Source organism: Marmota monax, unplaced genomic scaffold (assembly GCF_021218885.2).
Source record: "Marmota monax isolate L192 unplaced genomic scaffold, Marmota_monax_Labrador192_F-V1.1 WCK01_AAM20220418_F8-fsc00019, whole genome shotgun sequence".
NCBI classification, from domain to species: Eukaryota; Metazoa; Chordata; class Mammalia; order Rodentia; family Sciuridae; genus Marmota; species Marmota monax.
This window is the reverse complement of record NW_026695242.1, coordinates 16,411,789-16,425,111: the sequence shown is the minus strand read 5'-3', so window position 1 is coordinate 16,425,111 and position 13,323 is coordinate 16,411,789. Positions and strand designations below refer to the sequence as shown.

Sequence of the window (13,323 nt, the reverse complement as noted above, 5' to 3'; positions counted from 1 at the left end):
TTTTAAAAAGTTAAATATGCACTTAAAATAAAATTAGTCCTTCTACTTCTAGGTAATTATGGGAGAGAAATGAAAACATATGGAAATGTTGATAAATGAATGTTCACAGCAACATCACTCTTAATAGCATAAAGCTATAAGTAATGCACATATATATCCACTAAACAAATAAACAAATGTGGCACATGCATAAAATGGAATAGTATGCAACAATTAAAACAAGAACCAGACAGATTAACATGGATGAACCCTAAAACAGTATGCCAAATGAAAAACAAAGACAAAAAAGAATACATATTTTATAATTCCATTTACATGAAATTTCTAAAACAAAGATCTGTGCAGGCAGAAAGTAGGTTAGTGGTTGCTTATGGTGGGTGGCAGAAGTGAAAATTGATGGCAAAAAGCTATAATATTTTTTAGAGTAATGAGAATATTCTAAATCTAGATTTTATTTATGGTGCCACAAATTTATAATTTGATAATATCATTAGACCTTAGAATTAAAAATTCAGCTTAGAAAAAAATTGTAAGATCATAAGATTTAGACACCTAGATAAATTCATAAAATTAATCAGATGAACTTCAGTTGTGCCAAAGGAGTAAATTGATTTATTCTTCAAAAATGATATCTGAGGGGCTGGGGATGTGGCTCAAGCGATAGCGCTCTCGCCTGGCGTGCGTGCGGCCCGGGTTCAATCCTCAGCACCACATACAAACAAAGATGTTGTGTCCGCCGAGAACTAAAAAAAAAAAGTAAATATTAAAAAAAAATTCTCTCTCTCTCTCTCTCTCTCTCTTTAAAAAAATGATATCTGACATATTATTTACAATATAGGAAAGAGATTTGGGTGGAGCATGGTGGTGCACTCCTATGATCCCAAGTACTTGTGAGTTCCAGGACAACCTCAGCAAAACAGCGAGACCCTTTCTCAAATAAAAATATAAAAATTAAAATATATATATATATATATATATATATATATATATATAAATGACATATTTGCATATTTGTAATGTAGTTCTCATCCCTCATTGTTGTATTGTAGGCTTTCTCCTAAAAATGTCAACTCAAAATATAGAATAAAATAAGAGAAAATAAAATGTCATAATAACAAGCTATGCTGAACAGACCACAATGAAGTAACCAATTTATTATAAATATCTTTTACTTAAACATTAATTTTATTCTCCCTGATAAAGGGGGAAAGCTAAGTCCCAGTGGGAAAAGATTAAAGATCTCCTTTGAAAGACAGACATTTCACAGTGTCAATTCTTGCAGTAAAGGCAGGACTTGAGACAGGAAATCAGACCCTGGAACCTGGCTTTTACGAGACAGGAAAAATTCTAGATATACTTTAGGACTTGACTTTGGGTGTAGAGGATATTTGAGTAATGGAGGTACATGGGAGTAGAATAGAGATTACAAAAGGCCACTAAACACACTAAAGCTTATATAAAATGGCATACTATTTGCAGATAATATGTGCACATTTTCCCATATACTTTAAATCATCTCTAGAGTACTTACAATACCTAATATAATGTAAATGCTATGTAAATAGTTGCTGCACTGTATGGTTTAGGAAAAAAAAATGACCAGACAAAAAGTCTGAATATGTTCACTATATATACATTTTAAAATATTTTCTATCTGCATATGTAGAACCTGTAGATATAGCTTGCTTGGAATATGATACATGTTTAAAAATTTTTAAAAATATACATTTGTGAAAGTATTCAGAGCGATATGTAGACCCCGAAAGGAATCAGGGGATTTAAATATCCTGAAATATCATGTGTTACCTAAAACCTCACTGAGTTGAAATAGACTTGTTTTGGGTAGAACTGAGCATCCTTCATGCAGCACTTGCTTCACCATTCACCCACTGTGTGCTACCCATTCTCTGCCTGGCACCCTGCCTGGCACATGTTACCCAACAAATCCATTGTTGGTGAATAAAGGCCTCGTGATTTTCAAAGATTTTTTTTTTTGAGACTGGGGAATTAAATAAACTTATTTAATAGTCAACATTTATTGGCAACCACAGATCTATAAATTGCTTCTTGATGTCATTTCTGGATGGGACTCATAAAGAGTCTAATAATTCAGTTTGGTATTTCTCAATTTTTATGACTAGCCTGTAAAACATACCCCCCCCCATTTCCCTAAATATTTAACATGTATATATTTATTTCTAGAAAGCTATAGTTTGTTATCCTTGTATTGTCATATCCCTGTCACTGTAGATATTTATTATTTTTATGTGATTTGTCATGATAGTTTCACATTTTTCTTAGAATCACTTTGTGTTATAATTATCATTAAACTACTTAAAAATAAATTATACAGTGTAAATCACAGACAAAATATAAGGCATTAAAACTACAGAAATAAACACTTTGAAGACATTGTACCAATTTAGATTTGATTCTTTTTTTTTATTGGTTGTTCAAAACATTATAAAGCTCTTGACATATCATATTTCATACATTAGATTCAAGTTATGAACTCCCAATTTTACCCCAAATACAGATTGCAGAATCACATCGGTTACACATCCACATTTTTACATAATGCCCTATTAGTAACTGTTGTATTCTGCTACCTGATTCTTTTTAAAAGAATATGTCAACTTAATGAGCGAAAAGAAAAATTAATATAAATGAAACAAGAAATGATCTTGTAAAGATAACCAATGGTTATAAATATAATTTGTACTATAATTGAGATATTAAGTTTACTCAATAAGTTAATATATTTTGCTCAGCTTTATGTTATGTTGTTTGAGAAACACAGCATAAAGTAAACTGTAGCATTAAAAGCCAGCCTCATTCCAATTTATTTTTATAGCATAGTGCAAAACAACCCAAGCTTAAAGTACATTCAGACACTGAGACTTAAATCCCTAATGGGTAGAAAGTAGTTCCATAAACAGATGTGATCATGGATTCTGAGTTTATTTGCTTGTGGCAAAAATAAAAGTACCAACTCAATAAGTTTTAATTTATAGGCATCTACACCAAAAAGCCTTTGGGCGCTTTGAACAAAACTGACTAAAAATAAAATTTTGTAAAATAAAACTTCATCTTCCCCATTCTACATCCACACAAGGGAATGTAAATTCTCCAACTGAAGAAGAGAGAGAGTTCTCCATGTCTTTTGGAATTACAGCTACACTGTGCTCTAGAAGAGGATTTTACAATCAGTTCCTGGTACTTGGTAATGTGAAAGAGGAATTAGGGATGATTTTTCCACTACAGAAGTTTTCCCTATAAAATGGCCCCACTTGACCTATAGTCATACAAGCATGCACAGCTTTTCTGTTCTCATCCACAGGCCATATTATGCGTCCTTTTATCTGGTAGAAATCTCCTTTATGTAGTAGTAGTGGTAGTAGTAGTAGTAATACTATAAACATCATATCAGTTCCAAGCATGTATCTAAATAGCTACAAATTGTACTATCTTAACATTGAACACAGGAAATACTCAAATTCTTGTTCATATGAGATACAAATAACAGAAAGAGAGGTGCATGGTACTAGCCTTGAAAAGAAGCACTGCAGTACTTACCTCACATTATTTAATCCCAGAGTCTCACTGGTAAATTCCAGTATGTCAGCAGCTGTTCCCACAAACATAAGGAGAAGTTCTGAGAGCTGGTCTCGAGTGATGGTACCTCCAATAGGTAGAAGCCATCTTCCAATTATTAGCAGTAACAGGAATGTCTGATGAAGTCCCAAAGTCCAAGTCGTCTCACATACTGCAGATAAGTTATGTACAAAAACTTTGGCCTGTTTAACAGAAATGTCAGACAGAAGGATTATGAGCTTGTAGAGAGATGTTTTCTTCACCACAGCTTTCAAGTTAGTTTGCATCTGTAGATGTATTCAGGAGTTAACCCTTCTCTTACTAATGAAAATAACACTGTTCTGCTGAACACAGAAAAAAGAAATATACCTCTAACGTGGGCCTTAAGGTAAGGCTACAACTAGCAAGTAATTTAAACCTTATACTTCTGAGTGAGATTGCACATATGATATTTAAAGAGCCAATTTTACAATGTTTTAAAGATCATTGCTCATTATATTATACTCTATAACAAAGTATAATACATAGCAAAATTTTATAAATTCCATATTAAAATCACAAAAGGAGTCCTATAGTTTTCTTTTGCAGATTTAAAATCTGAATTTACTAACCTGAAGATATTTTTAGCATGGTACAGTCTTCCCTTTCATTTATTATTGCCTTAAAACTGTATCTTATCAAGACAGCAAAAATGTAATAATGTTTATCATGTTATCTTAAGAAAGAGAATAGCAGTTATTATTTTTATTCTGAATATTTAACATATTATAAAATAAGTTTTAAATTAGCAAGCAAATTTTAGTCTGTCATTATTCTTAGACTCAGAAAAATTTATATCCTACTAATACATTTCCTATGAACTCTTTTGCCCATTTACCTTCTAAATAAAATTTAAAGTATATTTTGACCTTATTATGTTACAAGTTTTAAAGACTACTAGGTCTTAGGTCTTAAGAATGACAATTTAAACTTATTTATGCAAGTGACTTAAATATTTTTGTGCAAAATCTACCCCCTCTTGCTCACTTATCTCTCTTGATCACTTATTCCTCTTGATCACTTATTGATATCAAATGAACAAGTACAGGGAGAATAAAAGAAAAGGCAGATGCTGACCTGATTGAAATCATGCAAGGTCAAGAGTCTTTCATTTGTACACTTCTTTATATTTTTATATGAAACTTCACATACATCTTATTTAATTCACAAAAGAACAACACTAGCAGGAAAGATATTAATTTTTTAATTGTCAGATGAAAAACTGAGAGAGACTAAGTAACTTGTCCAACATGATATAGATAAATTGGGATTAGAATTAGAATTAAAACCCAAGTTAATTCTATTCTTACTGACAAAATCAATATATTATTTTCAAGAACATGTTTCAGTGATAGGGATTCTTTGATTCTTTTTCTTTTATACCACTTTGAAATAGGCCATGATGGCTTTGCCAAATACCAAACCCTTGAAGAAAAAGAAAGTCATTCTATGTTGGCTAAAACTCCTTTCTAACATACTTAAACAAATAATATAGGACGGAAGTCTAAGCTAGTTCAATAAGACAAGAAAAAGAAATAAAATGTATACTCATGGGTAAGGAACAAATAAAACTATTCTTATTCACAGAAAACAAAATTGTCTATGTAAAAAATCCTAAGAAATTCATCAAAAATTTCCTATAATAAGCAAATTTGCAAAATAAAGGTTGATATACAAAAGTCAAACTTTTTCCTATATACTAGTAAAGAATTAGATTTGCAATTTAAAAAGCAATATCATTTGCATTATCCCCCTCAAAAATGAAATATTTTCGTATAAACCTAATGAAATATTTAGAGGAAAATACACACACACACATACACACACACATTATATATACATGAAGAAACTACAAAATGCTTATCCAAGATGTCCTTCAGTAACCAAATGGATAAATAAACTGAACAATGAAATATTATTCAGCACTAAAATGAAATAAGGTATCAAGTCTGAAAATACTATATATTTGATGATTTCACCTACATAATATTATAGAAAAGGTAAAACTAAAAAGGCAGTAAAATGACCAATGGCTGTCATGACTTGGCAGGAAGGAGAGGGATGAATAAATGAACACAAGACTTTTAGGGCAGTCAACATACTCTGTATAATATTATAATGGTAGACACCTGCTACTATTCATTTGTCTGAACCCATAGAATGTACAATTTCAAGAATAAACCTTAGTGTAAACAATGGACTTTTAGTGATAATGAGATGGCCATGTAGATTTATCAATTTTTAACCAATATACTACTCTGCTGCATGATGTTGATGGTAGGGGAGGCTGTGCATATTTGGGGGCAAAGGGCAAATGTGAAATCTCTGTACCTTTCTCTTGGTTTAACTGTGAACCTAAACTGTTCTGAAAAACAAATACTTTTTAAAAAAATTATATGTATAAAATTAGAATACAAATGTGTGAATGATATAATTAAAATATTAGAATAGCATATATTTCAGTGTATATATCTCCACTATATAGTATCTGAATTGTCTTTTAATACTGTAGGTTATATACAGTATTAAATTTATGTAAAATGTTTAAAATATACTATGTAAAATGTTTAAAAATAGATAACATACAATTATTTTGTGAATTTTCTGACCCAAACAATTAAATTGGCAAACGTATTTAGGGAAGAATAAACTAGAAATGGACTGCTCATTATGCTCATGAAGTCCAACTGTTTGATAGATGTTTGATAGATCTTTTCATAAATGGTAGGAAAAGCTCTCACCGTCTCAATGATATTCACTCCATTGACTTTCTCCTTAGACATCAGGGTGGGATCAGTGTCTTCTCTTCTACTGATGTTCTGTGACAGTCCTTCAGATTGAACATCACAATACTAAAAATGATTGTGGTGGTATCAATATGCAAAAAAAGGCAATAAGGTAGAGTTTGAAATGATTTTAATCTATCCAAGATATTATGAGCAGATATGTGATGCTTATACATAACACATAAGCATTTACTAATATCTGAATACAGACTTGAGATAGAAAACCCCTTTTCAGTTAATTTGTGAAGGGGGGTAACTACATGTCTTTGAGGCTCTTGAGGACACAGACTCTCTGAGTGACCATGAGAATGGCTGAATTGATAACTGATACCTGGAATCCCTTTACTGAACCCTGGAATAAGTATAATACAAACCAACAGCCATAACAATGTAATCCTGGTCAGAACACTTACTTTCTTTCTTACCTGGAAGTCTCATTATCCAAAACACCATTCTGCTTAAATAAATGACCCAATTATTTTGAATCTTTCCTGTCAAATACTCTAACAATTTTTTTTTCTTATGTTCAGTGGTTCAGACATTTTAACTTTAGGTTGATTTAGGTGTATGGGAAATTTGATGATTTAATTTTTCTTTCCTTCTTCTTTTTGCTTGTAAATTTCTGCAAGTGAAATGCACAAAATTATTATCTTGCAGATAAAAATGGAAAAAGTATATATAAGAGAGGAAAGAGACAGCACTTGAAAACATAGCTACAACCCATGCATATTTTATCAACTGGCTTAAAAAATGGTTGAAGAACTTTTAAACATCTGCAGTTCTAATTTTTTTTTTAAACACACGCACACACACCACTACCACTATTACCACCCCATAGCCATGATTACACATTTGATTTTATAGAAAAATTATTTAAGAGGATAAAATATTGAAAGCTATAACGTGCTTTTTTTAAAATTTTACTGGATAGTCATTGATTCTTCTATGCTCTTCTTGAAAAAGTAGAAAAGACTTGCAAGAAGCTGGTTTTTTTTGTTGTTGTTTGTTTTGTTTTGTTTTTTGCACTTCACCCAAGTAAGTACTGTTATGGGTGAAATGACAATGACAAGAATAATTTTTAAAAATGGCCATTTGCCATATCTCTAGGAGCAAAAATATAGCTGTTTGCACACTTTGTGTGTGTGTACGTGTGTGAAACTAAAACTCTAAGAAAAAACAGTGGCAATTTAAAAGTTTAATTTTTGAGTTTAGATCCAAATCCTCATTACAGAGTAGTTTTGTGACTATTGCTAAGAACTTACTGGTCAATGGGACACAAATTTTGACCATTCTGTTTGCAGGCGTGAAGGCAGATTGATTATATGTTAAAAGTGGTAACCTTCATATGTTTTTGACATCCTTATCACTAAAAATCAACAGTTGTCTTGTTATTTAAGGAAAAAAGTCATTCTTTAGTACAGTATAAGCTAACTTGGAAACAAATAGTTTTGCACTCTATATTACGGTATTCAGACTTATTTGAGTTCCTCTCCACTTATGTTATTTTGTTAGAGATTGATGAGACTTTTCTTTAAGTATACCTACATAAAGACAGCAATGAACAAGTGATTTGACTCCTTCAGCCTAAACTGACTTACATTGTTTTTGTAGTTACATTGTTTACATTAATCACAGCATAGTGATTCTATGAAGATGACTTGGGTACCAACCTGCTATTTTTTCATGAACTATACCTTTAATATCTTAATAATTTCCACAGCATTTCTTTAGGTCAAACCAGTCTGTGACACCATCAAGACCAGAGCATTTCCATTACTTTAATGAGGCCACTTCATAAGCAAATCTCGCTAATGGTTAAGGTCACACTTGTCATAGCTGTTTTGTTTCCATGCATTCCACTAGTTTCTGGAATGAAGGTACCAAATTGGTGATCTAGGGGAAATATCTTTATGAAACATATCTAGGGGAAATATCTTTATAAACATCTTTATAAAACAGATGTTTTGCTCACGCCAAATCATAGATTAGAACATTGAGGATGTAGAATAAATGGTAAAATGTGAAAGGAAATTAAATTACTCTTTTTCATCATGAAAACTTCAGATGCAAACTAATGCAGACTCCTTTAGAATATAGGATAGACAACTGAGAAAGGCAGAGGAGTTTAATGGATTGGGTGTCCATTAGGATATAAGCCCCAGCACTGCTGTTGATTACCTATGTGTCCTTAGGAAAATTTCCTAAACTTTCTGATCCTCAAGGTCTTCTTATATAAAATAGAAATGGGGGCTGGGGATGTGGCTCAAGCAGTAGCACGCTCGCCTGGCATGCGTGCGGCCAGGGTTTGATCCTCAGCACCACATACAAACAAAGATGTTGTGTCCACCGAAAACTAAAAAAAAATAAATATTAAAATTCTCTCTCTCTCTCTCTCTCTCTTAAAAAAAATAAAATAGAAATGTATACACCATGCCTAACTTATTATAAATGAGAAAATATATCTAAAAGCACTCTGAAACATACAATGCTATAAAAAGAAAAGTGATTATCATAACCAGAATTTCCTAATTTCCTAAATGAGTAGGCTAAGGGATTTGCTATACTTCACTTTATTCTGCCATTTCTTATTTCTTTAAACGGAAACCATCTATATATGGATTCTATTTAAATTATGCATAGATATATTTTTTCTCTTGTATATATGTATGCATATATATGTGTGTGTGTATATATATATATACATATATATATATATATGTGTGTATATATATATGACATTCTTAGGAATTACAAAACAAAAACAACCCCCCCTTTATCTGTACTTTGCTACATCAATGCCTTTGGGTTTATGGGAGCATATATATATGGATTCTATTTAAATTATAAAAGTACAGATAAAGGGGGGTTTGTTTTTGTTTTGTAATTCCTAAGAAAGTCATTTTACAGCATGTCACATTATTGCAATCTTATATACATATATATGAGAAAGAAAACATATCTATACATATATATACTATATATATATATATATATATATATATATATATATATATATATATATATAAAATTTTTGTCTCTCTCACTTTTACCATCTCCATCCTAGCTCACTGCCCATTTCAATCTCTGAGCATTCATTTTAATTCTCAGTGTCAAATCCATTACTACTAACGGTTCAATTTCTTTTGTAGTATGAAAATTAGAGAGGTACTGCCCGGGGCTCAAAAATCTTTTTTTTTTTTTTATTAAAAAGAGAGCTTTTGGTTGCATGCTATTTGTTGTAATGGGATTTGACCTGTATATCAATTAACTGTGCAATGCATTTATATTATAAAAGCATTTGGTAAAATGAATTGCTATTGTGGATGATAGCCATGTCATAGAATTGGATATGTAGGGAAAAAATTGATTTAAATCACCGGGAGCTTATTTCCATACCCTTCAAAATTGTAAGTAGTAAGGAGATTGAAACAGTTCCCTAACTCCTTATGATACTTTTCAAAAAAGCCATGATGTTTTGAACCAACAAATCTATAGTTATAAAAAAAAAGAAGAAGAAGAAGAAACTTTTGGTGCAGAACTAGAGATGGTTTATCACTTTAATGATTTTTAGCCAGAAGATTTAAGGAGGAAAATGGTTTCTCTATTGCTTCATTATTTGTATTTGCTTGGAGATTTCTTCAAGGATAGTCCACAGAGCTAAATTCCCCTCTCATGTGCCTACAATGTGGAGCAAGCATTATTAGATAACCTAAACATGCTATTAAATGACTACCTATAACAAAGAAATCTGTACAGGGACAAATTCTCAGAGATTCTGTCTAAAGCATTTATCAATAAAGTTACTAAAATGTTAGATACTAACCATAATTCATCTGTAACAAAAGTCCTGTAACTGGAATTGTGAAGTCCAAGCTAGAGTCTGAAGGGCTTTGCTAGCTGGCCATCTCAGTTTCTCAAAAGCACCATCAACAGTAAGTGACTGAACCCAATGCAAGCCTGCTGACTAGAGTTGTCTGTGTAGGAAGCTGCTCAATTAAAAAGTCTCTACATGAAGATTAGTGACTCTTATTGGAAGCCAGATTATTTTCTAGGTCCTCACGATCTAATACATGTAAGCTCACCTTTCTCTGTATGGTTTCCACATCTTCCCCCGATTTAGCCTGAATGTCAGGGCTCTGGAATAGGTTTCCTGTTTCACTAAGATGGCCCAGGAGACCCCCCAAAAGAATCTCCTTTCTTCTGCATTAACGGTATTTTAAAAAGCCCCCATAAATCCAAATGTATTTACATAGCAAAGTACAGATAAAGGGGGGTTTATTTTTGTTTTATAATTCCTAAGAATGTCACTTTACAGGATGTCACATTATTGTGACCTGAAGATTCCTGGCATAACACAGCAACTCCCTATAGCTTCCAGGGTCAAAATCAAATTTCCACATGAATTCTATCATGTGTGGAGCAAGGGAGGGAGTCTGAGGAACACAGTCACTAACACAGATGTTAATTAATTGTGTAATCTTAAATTTTAAGTGAAATAATATTTTAATTTTTTTTGACAGATCACAGAATCCATTCTTTTTATAAATGGCCTTTTATTCTATTTTTGATAATTTGTCTCTTGAAAAAGAGCATTGCTGAAATAAATCAGATCATACTGTGAAAGCAGTTTGCCTCTGGATATTCCAATTTCCAAAAGGAAGTACCTGGGTCCCATGATGCATTTCAAGGAGCCACAATGATGGAACGATGTTAATCAGATATAAAAATATAGCTGGTGAAAACCTGTGAAAGGGAAAAACAAGATAGTTCAGCTTTTATGGGAAAAAAAGGGAAGAAAGGAAGGATAACAAATGCCTACTCCCTAATCTCATCAAGTCAACCTTTTTATCTTAAGTGTGTATTTCCACAGGAAAAAAAAAAAAGCGTTATGTGATTTCTGCCATACGGATTGCAGAGAAACACAGTAACTGTAAAAGGCACTAGCAGCTGTCATTCTCACTGAATTTCTAATCCAATTAATAGATGTTAATTTTAATATGGTTAATGGGACACTGCCAATTAGTTTCAGGCACAACACTGGATATTTTGCATTTAATATGTTTTACAAAAAGCAAATACAGCACTCGTAAACCTCAGATTTTTTTCAACATTGCAATTTCAGGAAGATTGGCTACATTTTTCAACATTAACATGGAATTCTGAGAGCTCAAATAATAACACCCTGCTAGTACACACACACACACACACAAAAAAAAAAAAAAAAACAGATGATAAGAATGAAAAATGAGAATAATGCACTGGTTTTGTGTATGTGTGTTAAACCTGTAAAATAAAAACCTGAACACAGCCAAAAGGTTTGGGAATTTTTTTAAAGGCTATCTAAATATCTATTCATTATTTTCTGCCTCAACATTTCAGATGGGAATCTAAGCAATAGGCTTTTGTTGTCAGACACACTCAGGTTCAAATGTCAGCTTTGCCATGGACATCTTACTTGGTTTCCTAATCCACAAAATGGGAACAGTCCTTGCCTGTATCAGTCAATGTGGGCTGCTGTGTGAAATACTATAGACTCCATGGCTGAAACAACAGAGCTGATTTTTCTCATAATCTGGAGTTGAGGAGCCTAAAATCAGGGCTCCAGCATGGTGGAGCTCTGGTGAGCACTCTCTTCTTGGCCTGCAGACAGGACTTCTCCATGTCCTCTCTGGTGGCCTTTCCTCAGTGCTTGTGCTGGGAGAGCTCTCTCCCTTTCTTCTACTTTTAAGACCACTGATTTTATTAGATTAGGACCCATGTTTATGACTTCATTTAACCCTAATTACCAAATTAATCTCCAAATTCTGTCAAATTTGGTCTTAAGACTTTAATAATGAATCTAGAAGGGACACGATGCAGCCCATCACCGTCACATGGATTTCCCAGGGAGTATATTGTATCATCTGTAAGACAGTGCCTGGCAGAGGAAGGCACTCAATAACAGATGGAAACTGCTAGTATTATTATGAAATAAGATGAAATTAATATAAATCCCAAATTTATTTCTTCAAATTGCATTTTATTTTAGATTGGATTCTTGCTTGATAGAACATCTCAAAGTCAAAATTGAAAGTCAATATATTTTATTAAAATACTTGTAGGACACACTTATACTTTTGAGATGAAATGTTACCTACACAGTAGTATTATAATCCATAGAAAAGTAAATAAAGATAAATGAAAGAGGAAATTTTAGGATGGAGTTTTAAAAGGGGTTTTTAACCCTTTCATTAGATCTTCTGTCAACTTCTGAAGAGAGGAAGGCAGAAAGGGCAAAATGAAAAGAAATCCTTAAAAAATCAATATTTAATATAGATACTCCCCTACCTTTGATTTCCTGCCAAAACCAATTTTGAAACAAAAGGTTATGGGTCAAGATATTATTAAAATCTGACTTGGAAGATGGCTGGGCTTCAGGGAAATATAAAAAGTCCATGTTGAGCATGCTCTTAAAAAAAAGTGAGAGCAATTAACTCTTTGACCTTATATATCAAAGGAAACACCAGGACAGAATATTTCCTGTGTGAAAAGGAGGAGGAAGTGAATTCTGGTCAGAGGGACAGTTGGAATATGCAGATTTTTGTTTAGACAGGTCAAATGTTGGCTGGACTGTTAGTTGACTCTTGTTCAGATTAATTTTGAGATTAACTCCCCTAACAATATCATTACAAAAATAATCTGGGGGAAACAATAGACTGAGTATATAATTGTTCTTGAAGGGAGGTTAAAAACAAAAATAACAATGACCCTTAATATCTTCTAGTATAAGATTTATTTGTTTAATTGGAAAAAATATTATTCCATCTCAACATATTTCTTTTAATTAGGAAATTATTTACATAAACATACACATACAACTCAAGATTCAAGATTTTCTGTATAGAAAATCTAAATTCCATAACTC

The 13,323-nt window shown here is 32.3% G+C and overlaps 1 protein-coding gene across 2 annotated transcripts in view; it reads right to left on the bottom strand.

The window, feature by feature from the left end:
* Tmem26 (transmembrane protein 26) overlaps positions 1–13,323 on the bottom strand; it is a 45,611-nt gene that overhangs the window by 17,663 nt on the left and 14,625 nt on the right. The window contains exons 2-4 of one of the 2 annotated variants that reach the window (XM_046419851.2): positions 11,036–11,162; positions 6,375–6,485; positions 3,577–3,797 (exon numbers count right to left, since the gene is read on the bottom strand). In XM_046419851.2, coding sequence (XP_046275807.1) covers positions 3,577–3,797; positions 6,375–6,485; positions 11,036–11,162 — 459 coding nt within the window. The remainder of the gene's footprint in view (positions 1–3,576; positions 3,798–6,374; positions 6,486–11,035; positions 11,163–13,323) is intronic. The other variant, XM_046419852.2, reaches the window with a different exon arrangement.